Source organism: Rhea americana, unplaced genomic scaffold, assembly GCF_003343005.1.
Source record: "Rhea americana isolate MKP2758 unplaced genomic scaffold, rheAme1 scaffold_354, whole genome shotgun sequence".
NCBI classification, from domain to species: Eukaryota; Metazoa; Chordata; class Aves; order Rheiformes; family Rheidae; genus Rhea; species Rhea americana.
In genome coordinates this window covers 325,632-341,233 of record NW_028186484.1, presented here as the reverse complement: position 1 = coordinate 341,233, position 15,602 = coordinate 325,632, and the positions used below count along the sequence as shown (strand labels likewise).

Genomic DNA, 15,602 nt, shown 5'->3' with positions numbered 1-15,602 from the left:
ATGCATTGCAGGAGCCTCCTGGACTGTTTGTGCCTTGCTGTGTAGTCCCTCCAGCAGATGTCAGGGTGGTTGAAGTCCCCCATGAGAACCAGGGCCTGTGATCCTGAAGCTACCTCCAGCTGTCTATAGAAGGCCTCATCAACTTTCTCTTCCTGGTCAGGTGGCCTGTAGTAGACACCCACAACAGCGTCCCCCATACTAKCCTGCCCTTTGATCTTCACCCATAAGCTCTCAACTGCCTCCTCCTTCTCCTCCCTGCCTAGGCAGAGCTCGATGCATTCCAGTTCTCTCTCACATAAACAGCAACTCCACCACCTCACCTTCCTGGCCTCTCTCTCCTAAAAAGCACATATCCATCCATGGCAGCATTCCAGTCATGAGAGTTATCTCACCATGTCTTTGTGATTGCAACGAGATCATGGCCCTGCGATCGCACACAGATCTYYMGCTCCTCCTGTTTGTTCCCCRTGCTGCGTGCATTGGTGTACAGGCATTTCGGAGAGGTGGTCGTGCCTGCAGGTTTCCCAGGAAGGGTGTACAGGAGTCCCCCATAGCCATGTCCCAAACGCACATCCCCAGCTGCATGCACCCGTTGGAGGCCCCCCCAACCGAACTTGTGTTTTGTTGTCTACCCTGTCTGTATGACACCCCTCCTACCCCCCCCTCCTACCTAGTTTAAAGCCCTCTTTACTAGGCTGGCCAACCCGTTTGCGAAGGCAAATGTGCCCTGCTTGGTGAGGTGAATCCCATCTCTCCCCACCAGCTGTTGGTCATCAATGTTCCATGGTCATAGAATCCAAAACCCTGTTGCCAACACCAAYGGTGTAGCCAGTTGTTGATTTGGGAAATCTTCCTACTCCTCCTCCCATGCCTCCCCCTAATCAGCAGGACCAATGAGAAGACCACCTGGGCTCCCAGCCCCTTGGCCACTGTGCCCAAGGCCTTGAAGTCTTCCTTGATTATTTCCAGCTTGCTCTCTGTATCATTAGCACCCACGTGAAAGAGCAGCAGAGGGTAGTAGCCTGATGAGCGGACAAGCCTTGGTACCCTTTCCAAGAAACAAAAAGATTCTTTTCCAAAAAAAGAATCAAGAGGAGGGCAGCAGGTGGGTTAAAGGTGCAGAACAGCTGCTCTGTGAGGAGTGACTGAGTAGGTTGGGACTCTTCAGTGTGGGRAAGAGAAGACTTAGCAGTGAAAAATCTGGGGGCCTTGGTCTGAGTGACTGGAGAGGTTAATTCACTCTCTCTCATGCAAGAATGGAGACATCAAATGAAGTTATTCAAAGCCAAGCTCAAACCTAACAAAAGGAAGTGGGTCCTCAAGGAGCAGGTGTTTGTACCTGTGGAACTACTAAAGGATGATGTAGAAGTGAAATTTTACATGGTTTCAAAAGGAGCTTGGACAAGTACTCAAAAGAGATGTTCTGAGGTTTACTATGCAGGAAAACTGGATAAGGCTCAGGAGATTCCTGAGCTGAAGAAGTCAGGGACTGTGTAACATATACACTCCTGTTGCTGAATGCGCACTCATATTACTAGTCTCCCTGGGTTCCCACTTGCAGCCCTTGTTGGGGATGGCTGGGCAGGGTGGACCTTCGGCTTGACTCTAGACAGCTGCTCCCATGCCACAGAGCTGTATAGTGTGGTGTCCACAGAAGTCCTTTCCAGGCCAGGGATTCATCAGCTTTAGCCGCTGGCTCCGCTGAGAGGAGGGARCTGGCCCTCTTGGCAAGGGCCAGAGGAACCCTGCTCCTTTGGGTGGCAGAACAGGGAGGGTCGGAGCGTGCCAAGTGGCCTCTCTGTAATAGCGAGTGGATTTCTGGGGCTGAGCGGCGTGGAGCTGCAGCTGCTGTCCGCCTCCTCGTGCTGGCRGCTGCTGAGGGTGCGCCCTTTGCTGCAGAGCCCGGTGGTGAGCTTGGTTGAGGGCTGCTGCCTTCTTCCCGCCACATGGAGGGACAGCCCTGTCCTCGCCCACCCTGCTGGCACCACTCCGAAAACCAGGAGCTGGAGCCAGCAAGAAGGGCCTCACCCCGTTCAGCCAGGGATTAAACCCCGAYTGCAGCGTGAGAGCGCTTGGATGAGGGCTGCTGCAAGTTGGGACACAGAGGAGCCGAGAGGAGACGTGGTGAGTCACTGGGCACATCCTCACGCGGCAGCGCGGGGTGGCGTGAGCGGACGCGGCAGGCTGACACTGCACGAAGCTTTTGCCTCGCCGCAGGCAGCCCGCAGGCAGGGCGGCTCCAGCGCTGCGGGGCAGCCCACGGGCAGAGCAGCCAGGGTTGGGAGAGGGCAGCAGCTCTCCGGTGCCACGCTGTAGCCACTGTGGCCCGTACAGAGACCGCAGCAGGAAGACAGGTCTGAAGCATCGTTCTCTTTGACCTTCTGTGCCTGCTGAGGCCTCTAGTGACTTTCCAGGCTGAGGTTGTACCTTGGCTGTTGTGTTTAATAGGTGTTCGCGACTGAGTCTTGTGGATTTTCCTGTTCCCTTTTTGAAAGCATCTGAATTTTTAATTTCTGGAATTGTTTTTGGCACTGAATTCAGCATTTTTATTACATGCTCTTGAAGAAGCAATGCCCTCATAGGTTTCTAGTTTCAAAAAATACTATTTTTATGCAAYTAAGAAATAGTAAATGCTGCTCTTTCGATTTGCCCCTCACCTTCTTGCCAGTCTGATTTTGSATGTAGAACACACTTCCTCTTTTAAGACAAATTGAGTACTCAGGTTTTGTTAGGAGTGGCTGCTGGCTAATTCTGATATTCAGGATGTTCTCCAGGCTCTTGCTCCTCCTTCTGTATGTCTGGTTTTACTTCGAAGTCTGTTGTTTGACCAGGTCCTAGAGATTGTTTGGATGTAAATTAAGTATTTGTGATTTTTATGGCAGAAGAGAGGATGTTTCCTTTGCTGCTCAACGAGGTTCTTGATTGTTACAACCTTCTTACGTCTATTACAATGTTCTGTACATTACCTAACATAAAAATAATTAACTGTGTTCACCATCAATCAAGAAAATAGATTGTAGCATACCTTCAGCTCGTTACGTACGCTGCATATGACATGTTGGTGTTATGGATGTCCGTGTGGTCAGACCTCTCACCTTTACGTGCCCTCAATTTGAGGGTTTCCTACAAYGCATGCCTCCACTGCAATAGACACCTGATCTGTGGTGCTTCTCTGCTCCCTGAGCCATGTGCCCTGGGGAGGGAGGCTGCCCAGCTCTGTGCTCCTGCAGGGAGGAGGGACAGCCCCTGCCCAGCGCTGTCCTGCTGGGGTCCCAGTGTGGTCGTGTGAGAGCTGCCTCCTTGCGCCCTGCATGCTCTGATGTGAGCTCCGTGCTGCTCTGCCCAGCCCGCTGCTCTCCCCTGTCTTGTACTCCAGCTGCAGGGCCTCCTGGGCTCGTGCAGCCTCAGGACCCCATGCAGCAGTGCTGCCTGTCTGTTGGGAAGAGCCCCCAGTGACCTCCCTGGTGGGAGCGGGAGTGAGGGAGGCGGAGATCCTTGCTGGGGAGGAGGGTTGGCAGGGATCTTGAGGAAAGCAGCTGTGTACTGATAACTACTTCTGTCTGTTCTGCAGATTCATTTGTGAACAGCCAGGAATGGACCCTGAGTCGCTCAGTGCCTGAGCTGAAAGTGGTGAGTACTTGTGCTTTGGACACTCCTGGTTCTTTACTACTTCTCTAAATCCCTAAGAAAAACGTGTGTTTTAATGTGGCTGACTGAACATGCATAGGGGCTTCAGCCTCACAAAGGGGGAAAATGAGTTCAGCCTGCCACAGTGGTGGGGAAAGGAGAGGGCTTCTCGGTGGCTTACACTTCTAAGGGAGAGGATGTTGGTCTAATAGCACTCAGATGTGAAGGTTGAAGGGCACTATTTTGACCTCTTTACTCTTTCTGCTGGCCATAACAGAGCAGTAATTCTCTTACCTGATAATGCTGAATTGGGTAGACCTTCTGTAGCAGGAATGGGTTTGTCAGAGGCAGGTCCTGAGTGGTGTTACTGGCATCATACAGTGGGTGGTCAGTGCCCACACTCGGGCCAGCCCTCCAAGCTTGGGAGATATCCACACAGAGAAGAGTGTCACCTCTCGCTTTGAGCCTCATTGACTTCAGCTCCTCACTGGTGCTTCCCTTGCCTCTACTGGCCACCTCTAAGACACAATCACCCACATGATATGCCTTCCGTGGAGTGATGTTGGCAGACTGAAACTGTTGATGCTTCRATCTGTTAAACAGAGTGTATCCAACTCCTCCAGTTCGTCAGCACAGGGTGGATTTTCCAGACCACACCATTACCAAGTGAGGTAACATCAGAAACAGATATGGTATCTAGCAGTGGGTCTCCTGCTGCTGCCGTTGCTTCAGCCGCTGCTGACACAGCCCTGCTCACCCTTGAGCAAAGTCACACGTGATGGGGGAATCTGACTTCAAAGTGCAGCACCTTCAACATGGGAGGCTTTCCTGAGCACCTGCCCTTGCTGATTACCTCATGCCAGCTCACTGTGGCCTTCCGTGACTTGATTCAGCTCACTGATCCAGCAGAGAATGGGAAGAATGTTCTGCTCAGGCAGAATCTGCTGATGAGCACTAAAGTTCATGCAGTGGAGGGGGGGCAGGATCTTGCTAGTGGTCAAGGGGTAAAACAAGACCTCCATTTGATGGCAGCAACCTCTCAAGTTGGTTCAGTCATTTATGAAAATACACCATCAGCTGCAATGTTGTGCTAGCAACTGAGTGCTGTGGGGTAGAGCTGTAGGGACCTCTGGATTGGCAGGACACCTCAAGCATTTCCAAATTCGTTTGTTTGGCTTGTTCTTAAGAACCTCGGCAATCCATTCTAGTGATTCACTCTCCTTGTGCGCGTTGTGACAGTCTAACTTTTTTTGGAGACTGTTGGCATATCTCCCTTCAGCCCTTTTAAGGTTAATTTTTTCAGTCTTAATCTGAGAATCAAGAAGTCTTTTTGCAAAACATACAAGGACCATGCTGCCGCTTTTTTTTTTTTTTTTTTTTTTTTTTTTATTACAATTAAATAAAATTTAAATCAGATTTTGAATCTTCATTTGTTTTATTTCTCTCTTGTTTGTTTCTTGGCTTGAGTGCCTGTTCAAAAATATTCTTACAGTTATTCTGTTTATTGCTTCCTGACATTTTAACAGTCTACAGGCTGCAAAGCAGTGCTGTAAGCTAAACAAACCTAAAGCTTTTAGTTGTTCCTCAGTGACCATGATCTTTTTTCCTGCGTTTTTGTGACCTCTGAGAACCACTGTTGCTCCCAGATTTATCCAGCTGATACAGTTCTTTCAAAAATCTTGAGGCTTTTCAAAATACTTATTTGGTTAACACCTTGCTGGGTTGAAGCCTTTGCTGTCTTGTTGAAACATTACTCGGGGATTATTCTGCAGCAACTGACTGCAGCAGAGGACCCTGTGCTTGGGAAGATAGACTTCCTGTCTGTGAAGTAATTCTTCTGATGCTTCTTCAGGGCACAATGGAAGAGCTGGTCCTACCTGGTGCCTGGAGAGAGCAGTTAGCATGGGATTCACGTGGTCTGGTGGATGCTGACCTCTGAACAATAAAGGCTGTGCAGTTGCTCAGAACCTCCTGGTTGGGTACCTAGCGGGTCTAATTTAGCATGAACAATGTGGTGGCCCTGGCTGCCCGTGGGTATGTGGGCAGTGTGACACCTCTCTGGGGTTTTCTATGCTTGTTCCTGTCTCTCCCACCCCAGTGGCATGGCCTTCCCCACTACTACAGGGCCCTGCTTTTCTCTCCAGACCTTCTCAGGTGGATTATCTTGGACTGAGCATCCTGAATTACCACAGACTTACTGTGGTGCGGAAGGAATCTCCTGCTGGCTCTGTGCCATGTGCCACCCTGTCCTACAAACATATTAATGTCTAAAACTTGGCAAGAAAATTTTCCAGGATCTACTCCCTTCCAGTTTTCAAAACAACTTGCCATTCTCTTCCAATTTCAGCCTCACCTTTCTCATCCTTGGAGGCACATTTGGCACAGCGAAGCACACTCTAGATGCAATAAGGTCTTGCTTGAACCACTAGCACCTGTACTGAATGCACTAAGTGCCTACATGAAAAATGCATCTGAAACCAGAAGCAAACTCTACTGCAGAACCAGTCCAAGTGATGAATGCCAGAGCACACCGGTAATGATGGGAGAGTCTTGCACAAAGCAGCTGCTCTGACCTATCAGCTCAGCATACAGCATACCTTCACCATGTGAGCCTACGCACTAAGATTTGTAATTCTTCAAGCACAGAAAATCATGGATGATTTGGAGGCTTAAGTTTTATGGCACATAAAATGTTCCTTACAGCTCGCTTCCCTCATTCTTTCATGGAATGAATCATTTCTTTTTACCTCTTCTACCAGAGTTAACTATCTCATCACTTGCTTCTTTGCTGATGTTCCAATTTGTACCACAAGTGGTCAGTGTACTTTATCTAATTTTTTTTACTAGTTTGACATATTTAAATTAAACTCAGAGCAGTTTTTACTACTTGAATTTTATCTTTAAGTTTGCTGCTTCTGCTTCAGATTGAGAGGAATCTGTATTCCCAGAAGCCTGTCCATTTTTGATATGTCTAAGAAAATATGCTGCTTCCTGTAAAACTTACCTTCTTAGTAAGGCACAGACTGCTGCCTGTTGGCTGAGACTCCTCCCCAAAAGCTGATAACCTGACAATATCTGATCTTCCCTGGCTCATGCAGAGGCAGGAGACATTCCCTAATTCTCCCAATGTATTTTTATGTAGAGATTTTGATGAAGTTTTAGAAGTTCCCCAAGGTTTGAAACTGAAGCTTGCCTGGGAAGCTGGCACTGGCCAGCTTCCAGCTCTGTGCAGTCTTTTTCACAGCCTCTTCTTTGACTTTACCTTTTTATATCCCACACAGTTTATACTGCCTGGGAAGACAGGTGGAGAAAGGAGTTATTACCTTTATTGATAACACTTCTGAGCGGGCTACGGCATTCTTAACATCCTTACATTTTCAGAGATCATTTGGCTTCAGAAACATGTGCATGTAATCTATGAAGTTTACAGTCTCATACTTATTCTCATCTGTCTAAATGTGCTATGTATCATCTTTAATTATTGTTGCAGGTGACAGATCTGCCAATAGTGCATTTGGCCCAGACATGCCCATGAGAGCAAGTTTTTCTGCACTTCCTAGTTTTGGCTTCTTGGAGTTCTGGTACCACAACTAGTTCACTCTGTGTGGCATGTGCACAAGAAGCACCGATAAACCAGATTCGTTTCCATATTCTTTTAGTGAGGTCTGCCACTGGGTTGTGAGCACTTGCTGTGGTGGTGCTGGTGTGTAGTCTTTAGTGAAGAGTTTGTCATCTGCCTTTCTGAGAGCAGTACCTACAATGCAGTGGGGAGCTTTCTGTTTGCGGAGAATGCACCTGCTTTTAAAGCTGGAAAATGTGCCTGATGGTGACTCACTCTCAAAGCTCATCTGTTTGCCTTTGAAAGATATGCCATATAGTTTTCTTTGGTGGTAAAGCCAGCTTTAATATTCCCAGCCACTCCTTTTTCATCACCTTCCCACTCTTCTTGGTGCTCGTGCAACTGTGTGCTGCTGTACCACAAACCTGCTTCCCCTGCAGGGAATTGAGCAGTATGAAAATAACACTGCAAGAAACCATTAAGCTGGATCACGTTTTTGATTCATTTTACTGCACAGTGACATAATCACTCTCAGTGGCACAGACAATAGTGTAATGTAAAGGTAGGAACAAGGGTCAAGAAGGAGGGTGAGGTGGGGTGGTCCGTCCCTTAAGCTGGATAGTGTGGAGCCCTGTGCTACCACAACTCGGCTGCTGCTGGTAGCAGGGCTGACTGAGGTACATCTGCACTGTGCCGTAGCTTGCCAGGTGGATGTGGTCACAGACAGTGTCTGGGGAACATGCTTATGGTCCTCAAATATCTAGCTGGGAAGTGGATTTGATCTGGCAAGCAAACAAGAACCAGTAGCTGGAACTGAAATTTTTGTAGCTTAAATTTTGAATCGTGAGTAAGCACTACCAGTATTTGTGGTTTCTGACTGGAGCTCCAGCCCTAACAGTGTGGCTCTGAATTCTGTCACGTGATGCCAACAGATTGCTTGGGGTGCTTCCAGCTGGCTGAACTCTCCTACCTGCGCTGGAAGTGCAGGAGCCAGAAGAGCCTGCCCAAGGCAATGGGCTGGACRGTGCGAGCCACCCTCTGACCTGAAGTTGTGGGACTTGGATCTCTTTGGGTGCAGTGTCCTCTGCTGTGTTGGTTTTAGTGTTTCTGTGAAAATGTGCATGTTCTAGGCTGAACACTTGTATCGAGTGGCTTCTTATTGAATGTCTGCATGGCTGCAGGGCCTTAGGAGACATCACTTTTCTGGCACTTGGAGAGACTGAGTTCATTTGAGTTGTGAATGGATAATCACAGCATGGTGGGTTGCAACTGGACACTACCCTGTCTTTAAGGAATTAATCCTTATTCAGCTATGTGAATTGTGTTCCCTTGAATCAGATTTTAATGACATGCCTGCAGTTCCCAGAGTCAGAGTTCTCTGGAGTGCAGAAAAAGGACTTTTCCCATGAGAGACAAGTGGAGAGCTTTGATACTGTTATATGTTGTGCCTGTTCATTTATATCCCAGGCAATACTTGGAGAAAAATAATAGAACTATGGATTTTAATTTTGTCTCTCATATGTATAAGTATATATGTTATTTTCATGCACACTATTAGCATGTAGAATTAATGGCAGGATTTTTCAGTTGTGTGTGCCTGCTTTTAATTTTCATCATAAAGGTATTGCGTTTCTGCCTGGGATTTCCTGCACGGAAATATACCCATCTGCTTAGTACCTGTGCAGAGAATCTGATGTTCGAGGAAGTGCTGATACTCTGCATGTCCCCAGTAAATCAAGTGGTCTAATCTAATAGTGGATTTAGGAAGTGTGCACAGCTCAGCTTATGCACTGCTGGGGAAGAAGTGTCCCAAAAGCTTTGGTGTTAGTGTGCATTTGCTGTGAAGCCGCAGTGGACATGAAAGGGATTTTCTGGGAACACAGCAGCCTGGCTGGAGAATCTACATGGGGATGTCCATGGTTGTTTCTGACTTGGTAGATTTACTATAAATCTTAATTTCCAGTGCAATAGCAAATCCTCAGAATCCATTTTGGGGGCAGGGAAAGAGGATACATATAACAACATTTGGATGACAGTACCCTGAATCAAAAAACTGATTCAAAACAAAACCCCTGAACACTGGGTTTTACTGGGCAGTATGGGCAGATACTGAATGTCAGTGTTGGAATTTCAAACATCTACCTCAAGGGCATGTTTGTGGGAGCACTGGGAGTATGKTTTAGGTACTGGATGAAGTATAGAATGCCCTAAAGCAGCAGTTATTTATGTATGAGTAGCTCCACTGTACAGCTAGACTATCCAAAGCCAAAGATAGGCTAAATTCCTTTCAGGAAACTGTTTAGAGAAGGAGTGAGAGCTTCGTTTACCTAAATAGGTTGAGTTATGGCCCCAGCTCTGCCAGGACAGTTTCCTGAGCTCTGTACAATGAAGTGCTGGTACATAGTTGCCTGCCTCCTTCATTTGAAGGGTTTTAATGTATATAGACCCACCGAAAAAGTGAATTAGGAACTGCTTTTCTGGCTTCTACCCTACTGAGCCTTTCCACAGGCCTGGGGGCATCAGAATGAGGTGGAAGAGCATGCTGCAGGTGAAAGATGCATCTGCATCTCCCCAGCATTTTTATTCCAGCTGCATCAGAACAATGCTACATTTGTGAGTCTAGAAGAGCATAAGGTAGGATGTTCAGTAAAACAGGATCCAGCTCCACAAGGTGCACTCTGCTTTTGGATGTGGGAAATAGCTGTGGGATATTCGTTGATCAATCTGGACTGTTCTTTGAAAGGATGATAGAAAATACTCCTTTACCCCTGCACTGCTATCCCATCAACAGGCAAGCCCACTTGTATTCCTTGCCCCCTTAAGCACTGGAGATCTTTTAAACCATTGTGAAAATGTCAATATTAGGAAAAGAAATTTGTTGTGTGGCTCAGACAGCTGCATTCCTTTTGTAGCCTAGTACATTTCAACCCAGTTAAAAACTAGGCAAAGTCATTACCAATTGACAGGGGGTTATACTCAAAGTACTAGATAACTTTATTTGTAGGTGGAGTAGCCAGCTCCACCAGGAGATGCACACTTTTCTACAGCAGTATCACCTGTCACAGCAAAGAGCAAATGCTGTGCCTTGCTGCTGATAWCCGAAATAGCAGCTGTACCCAAATGCATGGCTAGTCTCTGCTGTTGTTCTCTTTTTGTCAGCATTGTTTCAAAAGGTATAATGCCTAAGAATTTGGTATGCATGGGCTGGGAGAAGAATTTTTCCCCTTGTGAAGGGGGGCCAAGTGCCCTTCAAAAGAACAGGAGAGCTATAGGAAGAGAGGGTCATATCTAGTGCTGAACTTACGCTCTCCCAGTTCTGGAGTAGAAAGAGCATCCTCAGCGTGTGTCTCAGCCCCAGAACCTAGTGCTCTGTGCCCACCTCTATGTGCCCAAGGTTCATATTGGACACCAGGCTGGATAGTGCAATCCCTTGAGCCTTCTCTCTGGAGTGTCTCTGCCCGTCGTTGGCACGTGTGTCTGGCACTGATGTTTTCACAGTGCAGGAAGGGGCCCGCACTGCATCTTGCAGAGAGAGATGTGCTGGGGAAGCAGAAGGTGCTGTCACACATGCCTCTTTGTTGCAGGGCATTGTGGGGAATCTGTCCAGTGGCAAGTCGGCCCTTGTGCACCGCTACCTGACTGGCACCTATGTGCAGGAGGAGTCTCCAGAAGGTAAGTTGGTTTCTTGGTGCTTGGGTGAGCAGTCTGGGTCCTGACTGCTCTTCCTTGGCTCAGAAGGTGACCCCCCATCTCAACATCTCTTTCTGCCACTGCCAAACGGCTCTGCAACCTCGCTTCTWTTTATTATGGGTTTCCCTCTGCTTGCTCTTCCTCCTCTCACTTGACCCGCTGCTTTGCTTTGTTCCCAAGGTGGCCGATTTAAGAAGGAGATCGTAGTGGATGGTCAGAGTTACTTGCTGCTGATTCGCGATGAAGGGGGCCCCCCTGAACTGCAGGTAGGAGATCTGTACCTCCTGAGATCCCTTCCCACTCTCTGTCCTACCAGAAGGATTAGACAGTTCTGGGAAAASGAACTGGCCTCACTGCTTCTTTGGGGAGAAGTTCTGTGGTGGAAGAGGATAAGGTTTTAAACAACAGTTAGGGAGACACAGTAACAGAAACTAAGAAATTCTTAGAAACTGTGGGACCTGTGTTAGGGCCTGCCTTTCCTTATGATCACTGCTGACCCCAGTGTCTTACTCTCGTAATGAGGAACTTGTGCCACAGAGCCCAGGCTGGCGTAAACTTGAGCTCAGCTGCCGCATCCCACTTATCTGCTGTATTGCTCCTCTTGCTGACAGCTCTGAACACAGGGGCTCTAGGACACTCACCTGAACTGTAATTGTTGGTCTCCTTCAGTTTGCTGCCTGGGTCGATGCTGTGGTGTTTGTCTTCAGCTTGGAGGATGAAATCAGCTTCCAGACAGTATATAACTACTATCTGCGGCTCTGCAGCTACCGGAACACAGCGGAGGTGCCGATGGTGCTGGTAGGCACACAAGGTAAGAGCTGGGGAGCTGGCTACTCAGGCTCAGTCCTCACCTCCTTCCTGTCTCAGTGAGGAATATTTATGATAAATAAACACTAGTAAAAGAGCTCAATGCTAGCCCTATGAGTATGTCACTGGGTGATTGTAGGAGCTGCTTCATCTTCTCGTCTGGCGCTGGTAGGCAGTACTTGGGAGTTATTCTGAGGCCCCTGGTTTAGGACACTGTAAGTGTTAAAAAATTCTGTCATAGACCATTTCTTGCTGTGGAGAGCTACTTACTTTCATACTGAGCCACTTTCTTCTTTGAAACACCTGAACCTCTTTACATTTCCTTTCTTCTTCAATTTCTGCTTGTGTTCTCTGCAATGGTTGAGCCGGGGCAGGAGTCAGGGCCTAGCCACCAAAGATTTTTCTGCTAATGCATTGCTTTTCATCTTTCTGGGGGCAAGCTGCAGTAAGAAAGGTTTGAGGAGATGATAACTTGCTTTTGGCATCCTGGGAAGAGGCCTGAGTTGTTGGGCATTGTCTTCTCTGAGGTGCTGCCAGCGCATGTATGGAAATGCAGAAGAGCAGCAGCAACCTAGAATGAGCCTCCTTTTTCTTCTTCCAGGTGTGGGCTGGGGACAAGAGTCAGGCAGAAAGCAGTAAGACGAGCTTTCACTTAACATGAGGCTGAAAGTGGGTATGGGCAACAGTGGGGCTATCAGGAGAAAAGGCAGCCTTGAGTTGGGATTATCWGCCTAGTGCAGAGTGCATTGGAGGAAGCGCTTTGCCTCGTAAAGCTTTGCTGCTGGTCCCTAAGCCCAGGAGGCAGGGAGGTGTCAGTAACAAGAGGTCATTGCTGCAGGTATCTGTGGGCTCCAGATGCCTGAAATGTGGTTGCCTTTTTCATCTGCAAACAGTAAAGCACAGGTGAGAGGGAGAAAGGGTTCTTGATACCTGGAGCTGCAGAAGTTATTTGAATGTAAGAGCAACAACAGAAAGCAAGAGCAAGGGATGGAGGATGTGAGGAAGGAGAAAGTCATGGCAGAACTCAGTTCCTGAGTATTGGGATAAACTGATGGGATCATGTTCTTCATGAAGAYGAAGGTAATAGGGTTGGAACATAGGCAATGACAGCAGAAGAGGAATTTCAGAGGTTTCTGCTCTGAACTGTAAATGAAGAGTGGAACAAAGACAGTAAATTTCTGATATTTAAACTTGTGGAGTTAATTTCAGGACTGAAAGATCTTGGTTCAGGGCTGAGCTAGGGGTACAAATATGTATCGTGGAGCCTAAGGATTCAGAAAGTGGCCTACTAATGAAGGCATAACTCTGAGTGCGTCCTAGCAGAGCCATCTTTCTCACTTAACTGAAGATCATCTTTCTGTTTTGGTTCTTTAATCTGTAAAGTGTGACCTTAAGACCTAAAATGATCAAGATATGTTGGCAAGTCCATTTTACGCTGCAGCTGAGGCAGACTTGGAGATGAATGCATCTGGTAGTTGCAGCTTCTATGACCAATCATACATTGATGGATTGCAATGAGTTGGTCATTTATGACATGTATAAACACTCTGAATTCTTCTCACCATTTCTCCAAGCTATCAGGTGTCCTTCCATTGTCTTCTCATGAGTGCACTATTCGTAATATTGTCTTGTGAATTCTTGATGGTATATCTAGTGCCAAACAGCTGTGCTGCCTTGTGTTGCCAGCCACACTTTGCACTGGTTTCCAAGAAATAATCCCTCTGTGTTAAGAAATATCAGTGACTACATGRCTAGGAAAGTTGAATAAGGTTCATTTAAGAAAATGTTAACAAATTATCTTTCTACAAACATGGAACTTCATTATCTTAGGCATTTATAGGACAACAGGTGTACARTGAAGGTGGATAATCTCAGCATGGAGAGGAATGGAGAGAGGCCAGGAGTGTGACCTGTGACCCATGAACTGATGGGACACAGTAGCTTGTTTTTTAACCTTCTCTCCCTTTGGTTTCCAGATGCCATCAGTGCCACAAATCCCCGAGTCATTGATGATTCCCGAGCACGGAAGCTCTCCAATGATTTGAAACGCTGCACGTACTATGAGACCTGTGCTACCTATGGACTGAATGTGGAGCGAGTCTTCCAAGATGGTAACTGCAGTCTGGTGGAGGGTATCTGAGCAGCATATATAGGGCAGCTGTACTGTCTGAGTGTGTAGGCTTACAATACGTAGACTACAGGATCCCACTTAGAAAGGAATATTCCAGTGAAGGCACAGAAAGTTAGATGTTAAGTTCATGTGCAGTGCAGACACTTTATGTACAGWGAGTGAGAGCTAAGGGTAAGACTTGCTGATTGTGTGTTTTTGATTCCCTTGTATATTATACATAAATGAGCTGCACATGTATGTGAAAGCAGGACTACTGCAGAGCACAGCAGGACAGCRTCTTTCTCCTCCCTTTCTCATAGAGGCTGTTTGTTGGGTAGCCACTTGTTCCAGAGACCAAAGAGGCTATAGGGGACTGTTGCATCCCTGTGGTGGGCCTGTGCAGCACAGCAGTATACATGAGCCAAAAGACTTATGTGCCTGGAGAAATGTGTTCGATTGCATGTTATGGAGGAGAAGAGGAAGCAGCAGAATTCTTGGACATGAAGGGCAGAGGAGCAGCAGCTAAATGGCCAGGTAGAGCAGCTGATCCTAATGGAAACAGTATGCGGAAAAGTATTTCCACTTAGGCTTTGAGAGGGGTCTGTATAACAGAGTTGCTAGAGGTGGAAGAGGGAACCCGCATCACATCCTAGGAGTTTTCTATCTAGTCAGATAAAGCTGTCTTTGAATGAGGCGCAAATTCCTCTTTTCCCTTTCTCAACCTTGTCTTCCAGAGTGCAGTTGAGTATCTCTGTCAAATGCCACATGGAAAGAGCCCTGTCAGGAAGGATCTGTGCAGTGCTGAGTGGCTGGGCAGGGTGGATTTGCTTGTGGAGAGGCGGGCAGCTGAGCTGGGAAAGGAGTGTGTGCAAATGGGACAGGTGACATGGAGAAAGTTTGGAAACACCAGTGCAGCAAGACTGTCCRAAAACAAAATTCTAGCTCAGTTCGTTGCAGCGTGGCAAGATAATCTAGGGGCAAGACACAGGCCTGAGACTGCTGCTGGCTTCAAGTGCCTTGTTCCTCCTCTGGACTGGCACTTGTGATCTTCCTTCCCCTGCACAAGTCTCTGAGCTTCCAGTAATGTACTGTTGAAGTGTTAAGAATCATAACCAAAGTGCTTGCCTTCCCTATACAGAAGCATGTAGAGCTCTCCTGTTGCTGGTCCACCTCTGAGACGGTTTGAGACACCAGGCAAAAGAGACCTTTCAAATCATCCCCCCTTGGCCCTCTCTCTAGCCCCTAGCAAGGAATCTTCCAGAGTGCAGCAGGCTCTGCATTGTGGGGTKTTTTTTGTATCCTCAAACCTTTGACTCCATGCTTTGTTAGACTGAACAGGTCAAGTTTGATCAGTCTCTCTGGACTAGGTTTTCTAGACTGTGATGTACCTTCATGGTTGTTTCCTGCCTTTTCCCATTTGTTGATACCTTGCTTTTGAGCATGGACCTAAGACTGGCTCTAGTACTCAGTAATATTCTTTTTGCCAAATATCCTTTTCATTGGAAAAGCTCTGAACTGTAAAATCTGAAGTCAGCTTAGCCCCACAGTCTGCTGAGAGTTACCCCTACTCAGCTAGAGAAAGGGAAAGAAGTCTTCATGAAGGCATGCAGCAAGTAATTGCAGTATGAGGAACAGAGTCACAGACTGTTGGATCCTGTCCTGCCACTCTAATCTTTGGACTCTCATAATCTGTTGGTTTGGCAGCCTTTAATTTGAGGTTATATATTTCCATGAGCCTTTTCAATAGTAAAGCATAGCAAAATCTGGGGGGAGGGGTCTTTTTTTTTTTTTTTTTTTTTTTTTTTTTTT

General features: G+C 47.2%; 1 protein-coding gene across 1 annotated transcript in view; it reads left to right on the top strand.

The window, feature by feature from the left end:
• AGAP3 (ArfGAP with GTPase domain, ankyrin repeat and PH domain 3) overlaps positions 1-15,602 on the top strand; it is a gene marked incomplete at its 5' end in the record, with an annotated part of 120,432 nt that overhangs the window by 10,645 nt on the left and 94,185 nt on the right. Inside the window, 5 exons of the mRNA XM_085312027.1 lie at positions 3,572-3,630; positions 10,771-10,858; positions 11,057-11,142; positions 11,546-11,687; positions 13,660-13,794. Of these exons, the coding sequence (XP_085168153.1) occupies positions 3,572-3,630; positions 10,771-10,858; positions 11,057-11,142; positions 11,546-11,687; positions 13,660-13,794 (510 nt within the window). The remainder of the gene's footprint in view (positions 1-3,571; positions 3,631-10,770; positions 10,859-11,056; positions 11,143-11,545; positions 11,688-13,659; positions 13,795-15,602) is intronic.